Here is a 14,824-nt window from a genome sequence, read left to right as displayed (position 1 = left end):
TGAAAATCTGAGACATTTCCTATATCAACTTACCCTTCTTATCACATTTTGATAACTTCTGCAACAGATGGACCAAAAACTAAATCTCTATCCAAAGGTAAAATTAAAATATCATTCTATGTATCCTTTGGGAAGTTCTGAGAAAGCAGCCATGGCAAACTGGCAACAAACCTAGATGTAGTCTCATCAGTCATAAACATTCTTTAAGCAATTTGTAATGACCTGAGAAATAGAAGAAAGTAACCCACACAAAGCAGATTCTTACTCACTGAAAGGGGCTGCAGATAAAACATTCCTCATACTTTCACAGTTAGTCAGAATAAACTTTATTATGTGAGCCTGAAAATTCAAAAATCAAAAAATTAAAGTTACAAGTGCATACTTTTCCCCCAAGCTCATCAAGTGTAGTACCATTTCTGACAGAAGTGGAAGGTTTAGTGATTGAAATGCTTGGCAGCAGTTGGGTTGACTAAAACTATAGCTGCTGGTCTGAAATGAATATATAGAAATTTGAAAGATTGAGAAATTTTGAACATTCTATCTGCTTTTTTAGGTGCAGCAGGCTAGCCATCAGGGAAACCACAGGCTGTGATAAAAAACATATCCTTCAATGCTGGCAGCACTTGGGAATGGGAAGATATTCTGGGTATTCCAGTCATACAATTTTACAGTATTTTCTAAAGGGCTGAGAAACCTCAGTGTTCTCCCATGAAAGACACTGGCATATTCTGGAAATAGTCTCAGATAAAGAGCATTGACGGGGAGATTCAGATAAAATTATCTCCACTGATTCTGAATCAGAATTCTGAGGAGAAAAAAACTGTTGCCTGCACAAATATTCATTTCTAGATTCAGTTCTTGAATCTCTTCTGGAAAAGAGAATCCCTTTTTCTCTTACCAGAAACCATCTGATAAGAAGGTTCAAAAGCCTGTACAAGATCCTGTGCTGGACTTAATAAACTACCCTTGTCCAGTGAATCTAAAGCAGGAGGAGATATATGTTTGGTTTTCTGTGTCTCTTTGACAGGAAAATTAGGGCAAACCATGGTTTTAATGGCACAATAGTTTCATCAGGGATGTGCACAACATTCTGGTTAAAGAGGGTCACCTTCCATGTCCCTTCTCCCTATACTAACAGAAGTGACTCTCCCATGCCTACTAAGGGGATCCCAACAGCCACAGATGATGTGGCTAACCCCTGGTCTATAGTGGTTATATGGGCAACTCCAGAGCTATCCCGGAGAAAAGTTGAGTGGAAACCAACTTTTGCCACAGCAGTGTTACCCACCTGTAGCTAAGGTAAATTACTAGCTATGGTCTCAAAGAGTGTTTAGGTAACCTTTTTCATTTTTAGACTGGAAGAATTATGGGTCATGAGACTGGAAGATGGTTATATAGCCATGCCAAGAACAGCATTTCTTTCCTGGAGAAATTAATTAGCACAAGCCAGCAAAATTTCAAAAGTCAGATATCCCAATAAAATCCCATAAAAAAGCAATCTAATGCACTTTACTACCTCCAAAAAATAATTTAAGTAAAGTTTTCTACAGAAAAATATGGTTTTAAAATACTTAAATCAACTTTTAAATTGTCAAACACCTAAGTGCAGCCCCATTTAAAATCACAGTAAAGTAATGGAACAGTCAATAAAACACATATTCCTAGCTTAAAATTACTTTCCTACACAGGAAAGTAAATTTGAACATAAAAAAATAATGTGGAAATTGCTTTCCTCAAAGGGTAGTTATCTTCCACCAACTGATCATCAATCCTCAAAAGCCCACAGAGGAGTGGTCTCTGTCTCAGGAAAGCTCTGAAGGGCTTAGCACCCAAACCTGTCTGTTTAGTCAACTCAGCTCAATCTGTCTAGTGGTTTGGGTGTGTGGAAGGTGCCCTGAAGCTTTGAACAATGGCTGGCAGTTATATTCTATGCAAGATATAACCTATATAGCTTATCCTTTGACTATGTGGTCAGTATGAAGAACATTTAGCACAACATTTGCAGTAGGAAAAAAAATCACATCAGCAATAAATGTATACACATTCACAATTTCAGTCATTGCTACTGTCAGCCCTAAGTTACTTGATAATTGACATCTATTTAAAAGGCCTTTAGAATAGAGCATTTTCATAAATGCAATACAAATATATACCATTTTGCTGGATTTATGAAAATGCTCTCTCCTAAGGGCCAGTATCAATGACTGAAATCATACGACTGTATGAAGTAAAAAAGTTACTTAATCAAATTCAGTGATGGCTGCCACATTGCCTACATCAACAGATAGACAGATTTTATGAACTGGTGCACACTTGATGCCTCTGCTATACTTTTCAGCTGTGAGTCTGCAGAATACAGATTAGAAGCACATTGTGTACTGTTTCATTGATGGGCAGGTGCATATGCTCAAGCAGTACCCTTCCAATGGATTGGGGCAGCCATACATCTCATTAGCTTTTCATGTGTGTTAAACAGGTGCATATGGCCAAGCTATACCCTTCACATAGACTGGCAGAGCCATACACCTCATCAGCCCTTCATGTGTATTAAACGGGTGCCTATACCCAGGTTGTACCCTTCACAGCCATATACCTCATCAGCCCTTCATGTGTATTAGACAGGTTCACATGCCCAAGTTGTACCCTTCACTTTGGGGCAGCAATATACCTCATCAGCCTTTCATGTGGCTCAAACATTTTAATTATTGTACTGCTACTGACTGACAAAAAACACTTGAATAGATGGATTGTTCATTGATGCGTATTCCAACAATGACAGTTGCACCTAAAGTGCCAGGTTTCCCAGAAGTGCTCCAGTCCTCCTCTGATATATTTTTCTTGATGTAACTTTGAGGAAGACAATGACTCATGCACTGCTGTGTGACCACGCTATGTGAATTAAATTCTTTTACAGTGTCTTTCAGATCATACAATAACTACATTGCATTATATTCCACTGACTACTGCTAGTTGTATATGGATTGCAGTAAGTCTAATTGTGATATAATGCTGTTCTTTTTTTATAATCTATATTAAAATAAGATTGGCAAAGGAAAATTATGTTTTATATTTCAGCCATTTCAGTAGCATAGCTGAGAATGTGTTGCCATCATTTTTGTTTCATTTCAGTGTATGGGACCATTTGAACCAGCTTGCAAGTGTTAAAATGCCATTGTTGTTTCATTTTAAACCCCAGAGTTAATCATTTGATAGAGGTTTTCAATAAGATCCTTCTGTTAATCATGGTGGCATAATTCCCAGATCTGTGCTACACATTTGAAGCTTTAGTTTTCAGAATAATTCATTTTGACTTAATTCTTCTATTTCATATTTGCATAGATACTATTTTTTTAAATAAAAAATACATAAATAAATGGCATTTCCTACTTTGAATTATTTTTTTTTTTAATCTTCATATTTATTGCATTCCAACTCTGATGCACATTGTATTTCATTTTAAAGAAATCAAAATAAAACAAAAGGAATGCTTTATGCACACCTCTGGCTTAGAATAGTTTGCTGTCATATATCTATTTAACAGCCATTGTTACTTTTGTGTTTGTATTTCAGAATGCAGATGCCAGCTATGACTTCAGCAGCAACGACCCCTATCCATACCCTCGGTACACAGATGATTGGTTTAACAGGTAATTCAGTCACGACATCTAGTTCAAATCAATAATCTTCACACAGAAAAGGTCTGCATGACAGTGTAATTCATAATTTTACCCTTTTTAAAACTTTGTACAGCAGTGAATGCTTTATTCTACAAGTTGGAGAAAAGTCACTACTGTTACCTTGTTGATTTTTTTCTTTTTACTGGTGATTCTTCCGGGAGCATTTGAGAGCATTTTGATGAGTTTCATTGCATCATTTTCACTACTCAGCTCTCTTAAGAAGTAATGGCTAAACTGTGAGACTTCCTTTGGTGGGAATGCTTGATGCTTGATGAAAACTTTTCAGTCTAAAGCAGCAGAAATGATAGCATAGCAGAAAAGATGGATAAATGTGTCACAACGTGTGCTGTTTCTTTAACTCTGTCAGAAGATTTTTCATTTATAGGAGTCTTTTTGAATTTTACTCATAGTATCATTACATTTCCATTAAGATGTCTTTTGACTTCCTCTCACTCATTAATTTACATTGTTTCAGTTACAGTTCATTGGATTAATATAATAATGGACTTTTCTTTGCCAGGATAAAAGGCATGTTTAATGCTTGATTTCAGATGGAGTAAAGGACATATCATGCATACGTTTAATTTCTTAATGAGGGCATTTTAATTCAGTGGAAGTAGGAAGTAGCAACTATGGCTAAAGGTAACTAGAAATAAATGCACTCTACTTGTTTTATTAATAACAGATATCAGAATTAATCAGAACAGGCAGTATTCTACCTTTTTATCCATGGCAGTACCCTTCCTTAAAGAAATTCCTTGAGATGCATTTTTAACATTCACCATATTAATTAATTGAGAAAATAAACAGAAGAATCAATGGAACAGTATAATGGAAGGTGTTGTAGCAACTTGAAAACTTTAAAAACATTTTTGCATGTTCATTGATGAGAGATTACTCTAGATAAGCTGTTTTGTACAGGTCACAGACAATACGTTGACCACTGCAATGGACCTCTGTAAGGAGTTTGCTTGTAGCTGATTAGTTGTGTTTGCACTTACATTGCAATAAATTGCATCTGATGCATAGGTTCATAGCCTCGTACTAAGCTTACAGCTAAGGAGACCATCGAGAAACTCAGCGACATAGCCTGATACTAGTAAGAGAGTAATAATGCACTTGTATGCCAAGCAACAGTTACACATTTAGCAGACCCCAGACTGGGTCATTGTTATGTTGTTGACATCACTAGTGCAGCTCTTACCCATTTGACCACTGCCCCATAACCTGCCACTGTAATAGCTCCATTGTCTACTACCATTAAAATATTAGAGGTTAAGATCTCTTTTGCTATCATTTAGAAAACTGAACCTTGGACCTGATTTAATTTATGGCCAAAGTTCACAAACTGCATTTATTAACTTATTATAGATTTAGCTGGCTCCCCCATTCTCACATACACTGGCTGGTGTCTTTATAATTATTTCTGGTTCTAAGCCTTTGATCACTCATCTGCGATATTTTCCTAATTAATTATGCTTTTTATTACCCCATTAGTATTATTCTTTTTCTGCATAATTGAGGGAATCATCCTGAAAGTAAGCATTTCCACACCCCTTGGATTTTTATTGATTTTGTGTTTATAGGTTCATCAGTTGAATTTGTTTTATTGATCACTGCATTTGTATTAAACCTATATTAAATCTATAATACAGTACCCACTGCACAGTAACCCAGTGACTGACAAAGTAAATAGTCTATTTTTGCGTTTCCAGAACCATAAACCGCGGCTCAGATCTGAGGGTGACACTGAAGCTAATAGAGAAATTCCAAATAGTCCATCTCATCATCACGACTTCAAGGCCACTCATTCCCTGCCAACAGCTCACTACAATACAGTGCCTATCCCGCTTAAGTTTAAAAGACTTCTGGATCTTTCTATTTGCCCTCAAACTGCATCTGCTTTACCTACATCTGTACCGAGGTGATTTAGCACCTTGGAATTGCTGGGCACCATTTATTTTTTTCTACACTTTACTTTGTTTCCCTGCAGTTCCCTGCATCTTGCGGTCAGTGTGCTCACCATATAAGTACCCTTATTTTCTTACACTGCACAACAGAACTGGCTAAATGCATAATGTGTGAACACTATTTGCCTCATGTTGTCTATTCCTAGTACATCTTTAAACTAAAGAATAATATGATCTATGTGATTAATATCTGAGCACCGTTTTGTATGTGGTCTGTTTATAGCAAATAACTGAGTAGGTTATCTACATGTGCTACAACACTGGCACAGATACTAGTATTTCAGCAAATGTCGGCAGCTGTTTATAGATAATTTTGTAACCGTATCTCTCTCTCTCTGGATGCTGCTTCTGATATTTACTTAAACCATTAGCTTGGTCTATCATTTTACTGCTATCTAATATGAAAAATTACTGTTATTGCCTACATTGTACAATTTTTCTTCTTTGGTAACCAGAAATCCTATAGCTGTAAAGACTTTATTACTATAGCCTGAGAATCGTAGCTGATATATGTTTCTACTTTAGTTCTTTTGTCAAGTTTAGTGTTTCTGTTACTGGTTACTGAGGTTTTCAGTTGTTACTTTTTTTCCTGACCATGCATTGTTTACTCTAGTTGAGCTACCTCTCAAACTCTAACCCTTTTCTGCATTTTCTACTCTTTTCCTACTTTCTCTTCCCCCTCCCCTTATTACAACTGTCTTTCTGTTTTTAACAATTATCCTAATTATTATAGTTGTGTGTGTTTCTTCCCCCTGCTGGAAAGACTGTCTCTGAAAGTCTTGGTCCACATCTGCCTCCCTCAAGTGAGGAACTTATTCTAATTTCTATAAGTGTAGGTTCTTCCCTGTACAACTGTAGTGTTGTTTTCTGGTGTTTAACTTTGTATTGTACTATAGCAGAGTAACGGCAGGCACACTGACTCAGTTAGCTGACTATGTAGTAAATTTCACCCTCCTATTTCCCTCAACCCTGTAATAATAACTTTCCTACCTAACTCTTATGCAGCTGCTATTGTTTTATTGACTGCTGCTGTTGTATTAAACCTATAATGCAACACCCAGTGCACAGTGACCCAGTGACTGACAAAGTAAATAGTCTATTTATCCATTTCTACAACCATAAACTGAGGTTCAGATCTGAGAGCAGCAGTGAAGCTAATAGAGAATTTCCAAATGATCAATCTCAGCATCACGGCTTCAAGGACACACATTCCTTGCCCACATCTCTCTACAATATAGTGCCTGTGCCAGTAAAGTTTAAAAGACTTCAGGCACTTTCCATTGGCCCTCCCCCTGCTTTACATACGTCCATATCAAGGTGATTTAATGGTACAAGAACTCTTATGACCTAAAAGTATAACAAACAAAACCAAACTTTAATATAAATAAAATATTTATCACTATAACTTTTAGTTCCTTTTTTTGTCTCTTTCTTCTTTGATTGTTTTGAGCAGTTCTGTGTTTGGTGTAGCCCCACTCCATTCACCCTGTCTGTGCTCAGTCTCACACTGGTCCTCTACCCTACCCCCAATTCCCAACAAACCCCACATACCATACATTTATACTCTACCCACCTTGACTTACCATACCCCCTACTAAAGAACTACCAACCTATGTCTTCACTCACTATCTAACCATACAACAACCACTTAACCATTCTAAATTCCACGTACAACACAGTCTTGCCCAACCCTTCCTACTCTTTCGTAGCTTATTCATAAACTATCCTACCCAATTCACTTTAGTTACCTTCAACCCAATCCAACTCCTATCCCCTCTATACCTTCCCTACCTAAATAATTATCAATACCTTTTTCCACACTAACCAAACTTCTGTCATCTCCTTACAGCTCCTAAACTATCTCACTCACAACATTCTACATCATGTTCCACATATACCTAACAACCCCATTATTTCTCTTTCTTGCATTTCTAACTTCATATAATACTAAACTGTCTTACCTAAAACCACCTCCTACACTTATCTATTCACTTACTAATAATGACACTACCGAACCACATTCAATATCTCTATCACTGTATAATTTCTCCTACTTGCAGCTCCTAAAAATCAAAATACTAACTTACACCTCTCTCTCCCCCAAACTTAAGTAAAGATTCTGCACTTTTTCGACCTATCATCCTCAACTTACTCTATTGACAAGAATTCTTCTGCTAGATGGAGAAATTTACCACAGTCTTGGCCCTACCATCTCTCCACTCTGCCCTTTCTCCCCTCCACTCCAACCCTCCACTCCTCCCACCATACACCATCCTTCCCCTGACATATTCTACCCCCCAAATGTAACCTTCTACTCAATAAACATACAAATCCTTCTCAATAAAGCCATCAAACTCCAATCATGGATAGTCCACTCCACTCCACATATCTTAACCTTATCTCACAAAAACACAATAGACCCGTAGACTATGAAGAAATGCTGTGTAGATACCCAGAACAAGAGACCACGAAACTTCACAATATATTTATTAAATGTTAAGCGATTTCACCCAGGAATCTCCCGAGCTTCATCAGAATAAATTAAAATTCCAAAATACACCCGTTTTTAAATACATTGTTCAGTGTTAAAGCCAATCAAACTGTACATTTAATAAAGAGTATGTCCATTTAATCCTTCTTAACCTTATCTGAAACTTGGCTAAAGCCCCACATCTCAAACAATGGTATCTTATCTCCCAGATATAACATTTTTCAGCTAGATAGAATCCCAAAAAAAGAAGGCAGAGTTGCAATTCTCTATTCTGAGCAACGTAACCTCTCCTCTGTACCTACCGCTATCCCTAATTTCCACCCAGCTAAACTTTTAATACTCAACTGACACATAAACACCCATAAAAAATTGCTATAGCTTTCATTTACATCCCATCAGGTAATAACATCCTCATTTTTGAACACTTGCTATCATGGATTTTACACAGCATACCCTATGAAACAGTCATCCTTGGTGACATAAACATAGACTGGAAAAAACTAACTATTGACTTCCCAAATCTTAGCATAAAGCTTCATGGTTTTAATCAACGAATCACATCACCCACTCTCATGAATAAAAATACTAATACCAGCTCTATCCTAGACTGGATCATTACAACTGATCCCAACCTCTACCATAACCTATGTACTATACCTGACTCCATAAGTGACTATCTCCCCACCCATATCAAAATACATTCTGTCCAACCTTCTAGGTCTCACTTATACAGAGACTGCCACAAACTTTTAAAAAAGATAAAAACAAACTTCCTAAAAAAGACGAATGGCTCAGGCAAGGAAAACTACTGCACACAATTTTATTACGTTAAGCGCTTTTCGTCATTCCTCATAGGATGACTTCTTCAGACAAATAACAGAAAGACTGCCACAAACTTTCCAGCTTTAATGTTGAAACATTTAACACTAGGCTATCTTTCATTAACTGGTCTTTCCTCCATCACTTTCCCCTCAATAAAGCAGTACTAGAATTCAACCATATTTTCCTTAAAATCCTTGCTTTCTAGGATGACTGAAAAAATCAGTATTAAAGCCAACTATGCCCCCTGCCTTTCATAAGACACATGCTCCATTATGCATAAAAGAGATGGTGTTTGTAAAACCTGTCTAAAAAAATCCCCTCCACATCTCCAAAATTACAAAGAACTCAAAAACCTTACCAAAAAGCAAATCAAGAAAGGCAAGCAAAATTTATACAGTAAGGCCAAAACTAACCACTACTCTAATCCAAAAAAGTTATGGAGGACCATCAACAAAATTCTTCACCCTGGAAGTCCTGGAACCCCCAAACCCCTACCCAAAAAACACTCCACAGGAAACTGCCACCCTTCTCAACTGTTACTTCATTGACTCAATCCGCAAACTAACTCACATAGACCATAATACCAATCCCCTACCACTTTTTCTTCTCATACCAATATAATCCTCTTTTCGCTAAAACCAGTACCCACATCCACATTAAATCACTCCTGCTCAAACTAAAACCATGTTCACCCTCTACTGATAACCAACCTTTCCTCTTTTTCAAGCTCGCCGATGACGCTACAGCCTATCCTATTTCTATACTAGCTGTGACGTGCCACCCCTGGCAACAGTAATCAAGGAGCCGCAATCCTTACCACTAGCACCAGTGGGGGATGTACATTGGAAGGATGGCAAGTATACACACAGTAATTCCAGGTGCAGCTGTCTGCATCAAGTGCAATTTCCCTTAAGTGCACATAGCGACCACAGTCAGTCCAGGGCTGGTTTCTCCCTCTTTCTCCAGATCCCCAAAAGGACTCCCCACTGGCACAGCTACAGTGTTGAGATCTCAGCTGTGTGGCCAAGCCAAAACCTCTAGCACCCTCTCTGTCCAGCCAGTGCTTTGTGTCCTTGCCCAAGTAGCTGACACATACACTCTTTGAGGTTTGAGTTACACATACACACACACACACACATACACATACACACACACACACACACACACACACACACACACACACACACACACACACATACACACACACACACACACACACACACATGGGAAAGGCTGGCACAGCTTTACTAGCTATGTGCCCTCCTACCCAGACTATAAGATAGTTATTACTGCCACCAGCCAGCTCCTTATCAGCTACTATAAGGCACTTAACAAAGGGTGTCCACTCTTACAGTGTAATGCTACTATTAATCCAAATGGTAGTTTGACCAAGCGCAAGGCTATTAGGAGTGGCCCACAGTGTCACCAAATAAATATGCAAGTACCATCAGAACTTATGTCTCACAAATATCAGCCACAATGTATGGTTTAAATATATTTAATAATAAATTATTAAAGAATAAGAAAATACTCAGTATATAATCACAGTAACATCAGACTTTAAAATCCCAGGAAATATTTAAAACAACATTGCAGGACAGGCTCTAATAAATAAAGAAAACATCTATACTGTACTTCACTATATTCCTGACTGAATTTAAGAGAATTATTGTACACTAGTTAACTTACTTACAAAGAAAGCAAGGCAGAAGTGTGGTGAACAGATCTTCTTTCAGGTCAAAGACAAAATACAGAATACTCAGTCTCTTTCAGAGAGTTCTTAAATTAATAACTCAACTATTACTGCTGGGATAGCTTGCAGGATGACATCACTTCTTGTCATCTGATTCTATCCCAGGTGAAAAACAACCATTAATGCAGCTGGTAGCACTTGGCATCTGCCTGTGAAAATGCATAAACAAGGGCTTTTCTTAGATGTTTGCAGATCGTGGAAGTCATAAAACAATAAAAACACTTTCAAGACAACGCAGAGATCCTCTATTCTAAGCATTGTGTCTGTTACTGCACTGAAACTGAAAAATAACATCCTTTTATTAAATGGCTGTAAAGTAATTTAATTTTCAGCTATTTTTCTGAAGTTACTCTCTCATGTTTCAATTTCCATTTTTAAAATATATACATCTAAACAGTTACAATAGTGCAGGTACATTATTGTTCTCTTCCAATAAGGCATGCTGCGGTTACATTTTAGCTCAATAATTTACAAAATATTTCTTCAACACACATGTCTTTGCAAGCCATTTTATATGACATACAGTTCTAATACACTTATAACACAAGCATATGAATCACGTTGATATTCACAAATAACATATAATTATTTACAAAATTCCAGATAGTTGGGCTGACAGTATCTCCTTTTTTGACACTAGCAAACAGATCAAGCCAAGAATCTACAGCACCTAACATCTTAAAATCCCTCTATACCATACCTTTACATAAAGAAGGAAACTCCACTGACCCTTCCAATTTCAGACCGATAGCCATTCTTGTTCCACTTTCAAAAATCCTCAGAAAATGCATTCCTGCACAGCATCTCAAATTTCTAATCCAAGAAAACCTTCTGACTTCTACCCAACATGGGTTTCAGCTAAACCACAGCACTACTAGCAGCCTTTTATCTTTCACTCATAGTGTCGCAGAAGCTAGAGACAACAACCAATTAGTATCTTGCCTATTTCTTGATCTCTCAAAAGCCTTTGATACAGTATCTCACTCTATGTTACTAACAAAACTATCTGAATTCAACCTCTCCACTTCCACTCTTCACTGGTTCTCTAGCTACCTCACAAATAGACTACAGTCTGTTGGCACATGTCCTGCTCCTCCTTCCTACCTACCCAGACAGGGGGTCCCCCAAGGCTCTGTTCTGTGGCCCCTTCTATTCAACGTCATTACAAACAACCTCCTCACGTCCTGCAGCCACTCCTCTCTTATACAATATGCTGATGACTCTACTCTCATTCCCTTTTCTGACAATATCCCAGACCTTCACTCTCTTGCCCAAAACTCATTTCTTTCTATTGAAAGATAGCATACAAAAAATAATACTTCATAAATCCAAAAAAAAAAGAAAAACTCCTTCTCTTCCTACAAAAATCATTCTCCCCCCACAGAACCTTCACTATCTCATCACTTGATAACACCATTATCAAAGTAAAATCTCACACTAAGATCCTTGGTACCATAGTTGAAGATCAATTAAAATCTGACCTTGACATTCAACACTGCATTAAAAGACACATCAAAAAATGGGACTACTTTCATCTGATTGTAAATTTTCTTTTGCTCAGCCATTCCTCCTACTCTGCCTACTCTATGCTGTGCCAGTTCTTACAGACTTACAAACCACTTTAGTCACCTTGCTTGAACAAACCTATAGCTAGATTTGCCACTAATCAGCCTTACCACTCTCACCACTGCCTTGCTCTAAAGAAACTACAATGGCTTGAATTCCATCAACAACTGCTACTGTTACAGTTACATATCACACACACCATACTTTATTTATATATATATATATATATATATATATTATATATATATATATATATATATATATTATATATATTATATATATATATATATATATATATATATATATATATATATATATAGAGTAGTTCTGAAAAACTAATGCCAAAATAACCTTACTTGTACTTCAAAAAGTCATAAGCTCAAAATAGATAGATAGATAGATAGATAGATAGATAGATAGATAGATAAACACAATGCTCTTACACATAATGTATTATGTAGTCCTTCCATTGACACAATACATAAAAAGTCACCCTCCATAAAACTGAATAGAGTCCCCAACAAAATACCCGGGATTAAAATTTAACCAATCCAGAGTTTAAAACTCAAAAGTCTGATAATGCAACATGCATCCATTATAAATCATAGTATTTGTTTAGCTTCAGTGTATGTGGAAGAGACACCAGACACATTAAATTTTGTAATGACATTTTGACCGTGTTTGGTTGGGGTGACTAAGACTAGAAATAAGAATGTCTCTGCTATGGGTTTGTTAAGGCAAATGTTGATTTTAAATGTTCTGGTATTCTTTGAAGACATGACAGAAAGACCTAATGAAGGGATAGCAATGAACAGTGCTGCGAAGACATTCAGCATTATATGACATCAGGGGATAAGTGAGAATAACATTAAACATCTATGCATACATAATTCCATGAGTAAAACACTGTTGAAACAACATGATAAAGATGAAGGTTGTTTGTCTATGCTAGTGAGCCTACTAGTGGCGTGATACAGTGCTCTGTACACTCACCAATTTTTTTGGACGTCTAAGATATAAAAGTAGAAAATGGGCTATGGATACTGAACTAGGCTTTTGATTGAATAACCTCAACTTTAATACTTGTAAATGTGAAATCGTGACTCTTATCAAAAAAAAAAAAAAAAAAAAAAAAACTCGGGGTAATTTTATGCAATAGTTTAAACTATGAGATGTGAGTATTTATAGCCTGTTCTGTAGCCAAGCTAATACTGACACGCATCTCTAGTCACTCAGCAGTGATGGTTGCACCATATCACAATATACCTCACTGATACAGCCCATTAATACAATGCTGTTAGTTTGTAGCCTTTGAATGAGTCACCTGAACTAACCTGAACAGGTACAATGATTCCTTACAAAAAAAAAAAAAAAAAAGTAGGGTCGGTAATCTTGGCCTGTTTTGAAAAATATAAGTACTGTCATTATATTCTGTTTTTATGGCTTACTAAGAGATTAATTGTGCAAGGCCTTTTTCACAATGTCTGACCTGGTTCTGTTTCAGAATTTCTAGGGAGGTATTCTTTATGGGCTAGAACCATCACAGAGTACTAATTATTGTGAACCTCTGTAATTTTGTCCCAGGGGCACATACTGGGGCTGCTTGTGTATCTCTAAACTATTTTGTTAGCTGCAATTTTTTATCACATTTTAACTCTTCCTTCTAATATTCTCACCATGCAGCTGTCATGTGTTTAGAAATGTAAGGTCTCAGTTTTATTTCAATTTTATTTCTTAAATGTTGGGTATCCCCATCCTTTGTAGTATATCCCATTTCTTGTTTTATCCCCTTACAGTCTCAAACAGATGTTCCCATAATATGTCCATTTAGTTCATATGCACTGTCGGTCTCTGTTACCCAGTAATGTTTCATCAAAGCTTTGTCTTAAATGTTATAATGCCTTGCAGAAAATGTGTAAGTCAAGTGTAACACAAAGGTTTCATATCTCTAACTCACACAAGGCAAATTACACACCTGAGTGACTCTTTTATCACAGCACTCACCAGATACTCTAGAGAGTTCTACTAGAATTCTGTTTTCCAATGTCCCTAACGTCTGGAAAAAAATGTATCATCACCCCTTTACATAAAGGGGGCAACTCCAATGAACTATCCGATTATTGACCAATCTTCGTCCTTTTTCCTCTTTCCAGACTCCTGGAAAAATGTATACATAGTCAATTGTTTCATCATCTCATCCAAAACAAATTATCCCTACCCAGCATGGTTTTCGCCAATGACACAGTACCACCACTGCCTTAATCGCCTTCATAGACACGGTGTCCAAAGCTATTGACTCTGGTAATATCACCTCTGTCTTACTACTAGACTCATCAAAGGCATTTGACACAGTGTCCCACAACAAACTTCTTCGTCAGCTATCCATTGTAGGCTGCACCCCACCATCATTCCAGTGGTTTGCAAGCTACCTATTTAACCACCTACAATGTGTTAAATGGCAAACCAACACAGCTGGCGTACCCCTTACTCTTCAATGTTTTCACCAACAACCTTCACATCTTATCACCCCTTAGCTCCATTATCC

At 37.1% G+C, this 14,824-nt stretch overlaps 1 protein-coding gene across 2 annotated transcripts in view; it reads left to right on the top strand.

Annotated features, from left to right (window-relative positions):
* Positions 1-14,824, top strand: part of PCSK2 (proprotein convertase subtilisin/kexin type 2) — a 2,031,987-nt gene that overhangs the window by 1,156,493 nt on the left and 860,670 nt on the right. For both annotated transcript variants that reach the window (XM_044056049.1, XM_044056038.1), the window contains one exon: positions 3,571-3,647. In XM_044056049.1, the coding sequence (XP_043911984.1) occupies positions 3,571-3,647 (77 nt within the window). The remainder of the gene's footprint in view (positions 1-3,570; positions 3,648-14,824) is intronic.

The sequence above is a fragment of the Protopterus annectens genome, chromosome 1.part2 (genome assembly GCF_019279795.1).
Source record: "Protopterus annectens isolate FY-2018-M chromosome 1.part2, PAN1.0, whole genome shotgun sequence".
In the NCBI taxonomy this organism is placed as follows: domain Eukaryota; kingdom Metazoa; phylum Chordata; order Ceratodontiformes; family Protopteridae; genus Protopterus; species Protopterus annectens.
Note: the sequence above shows the minus strand (reverse complement) of the source record. Positions and strands in the feature narration are given on the sequence as shown.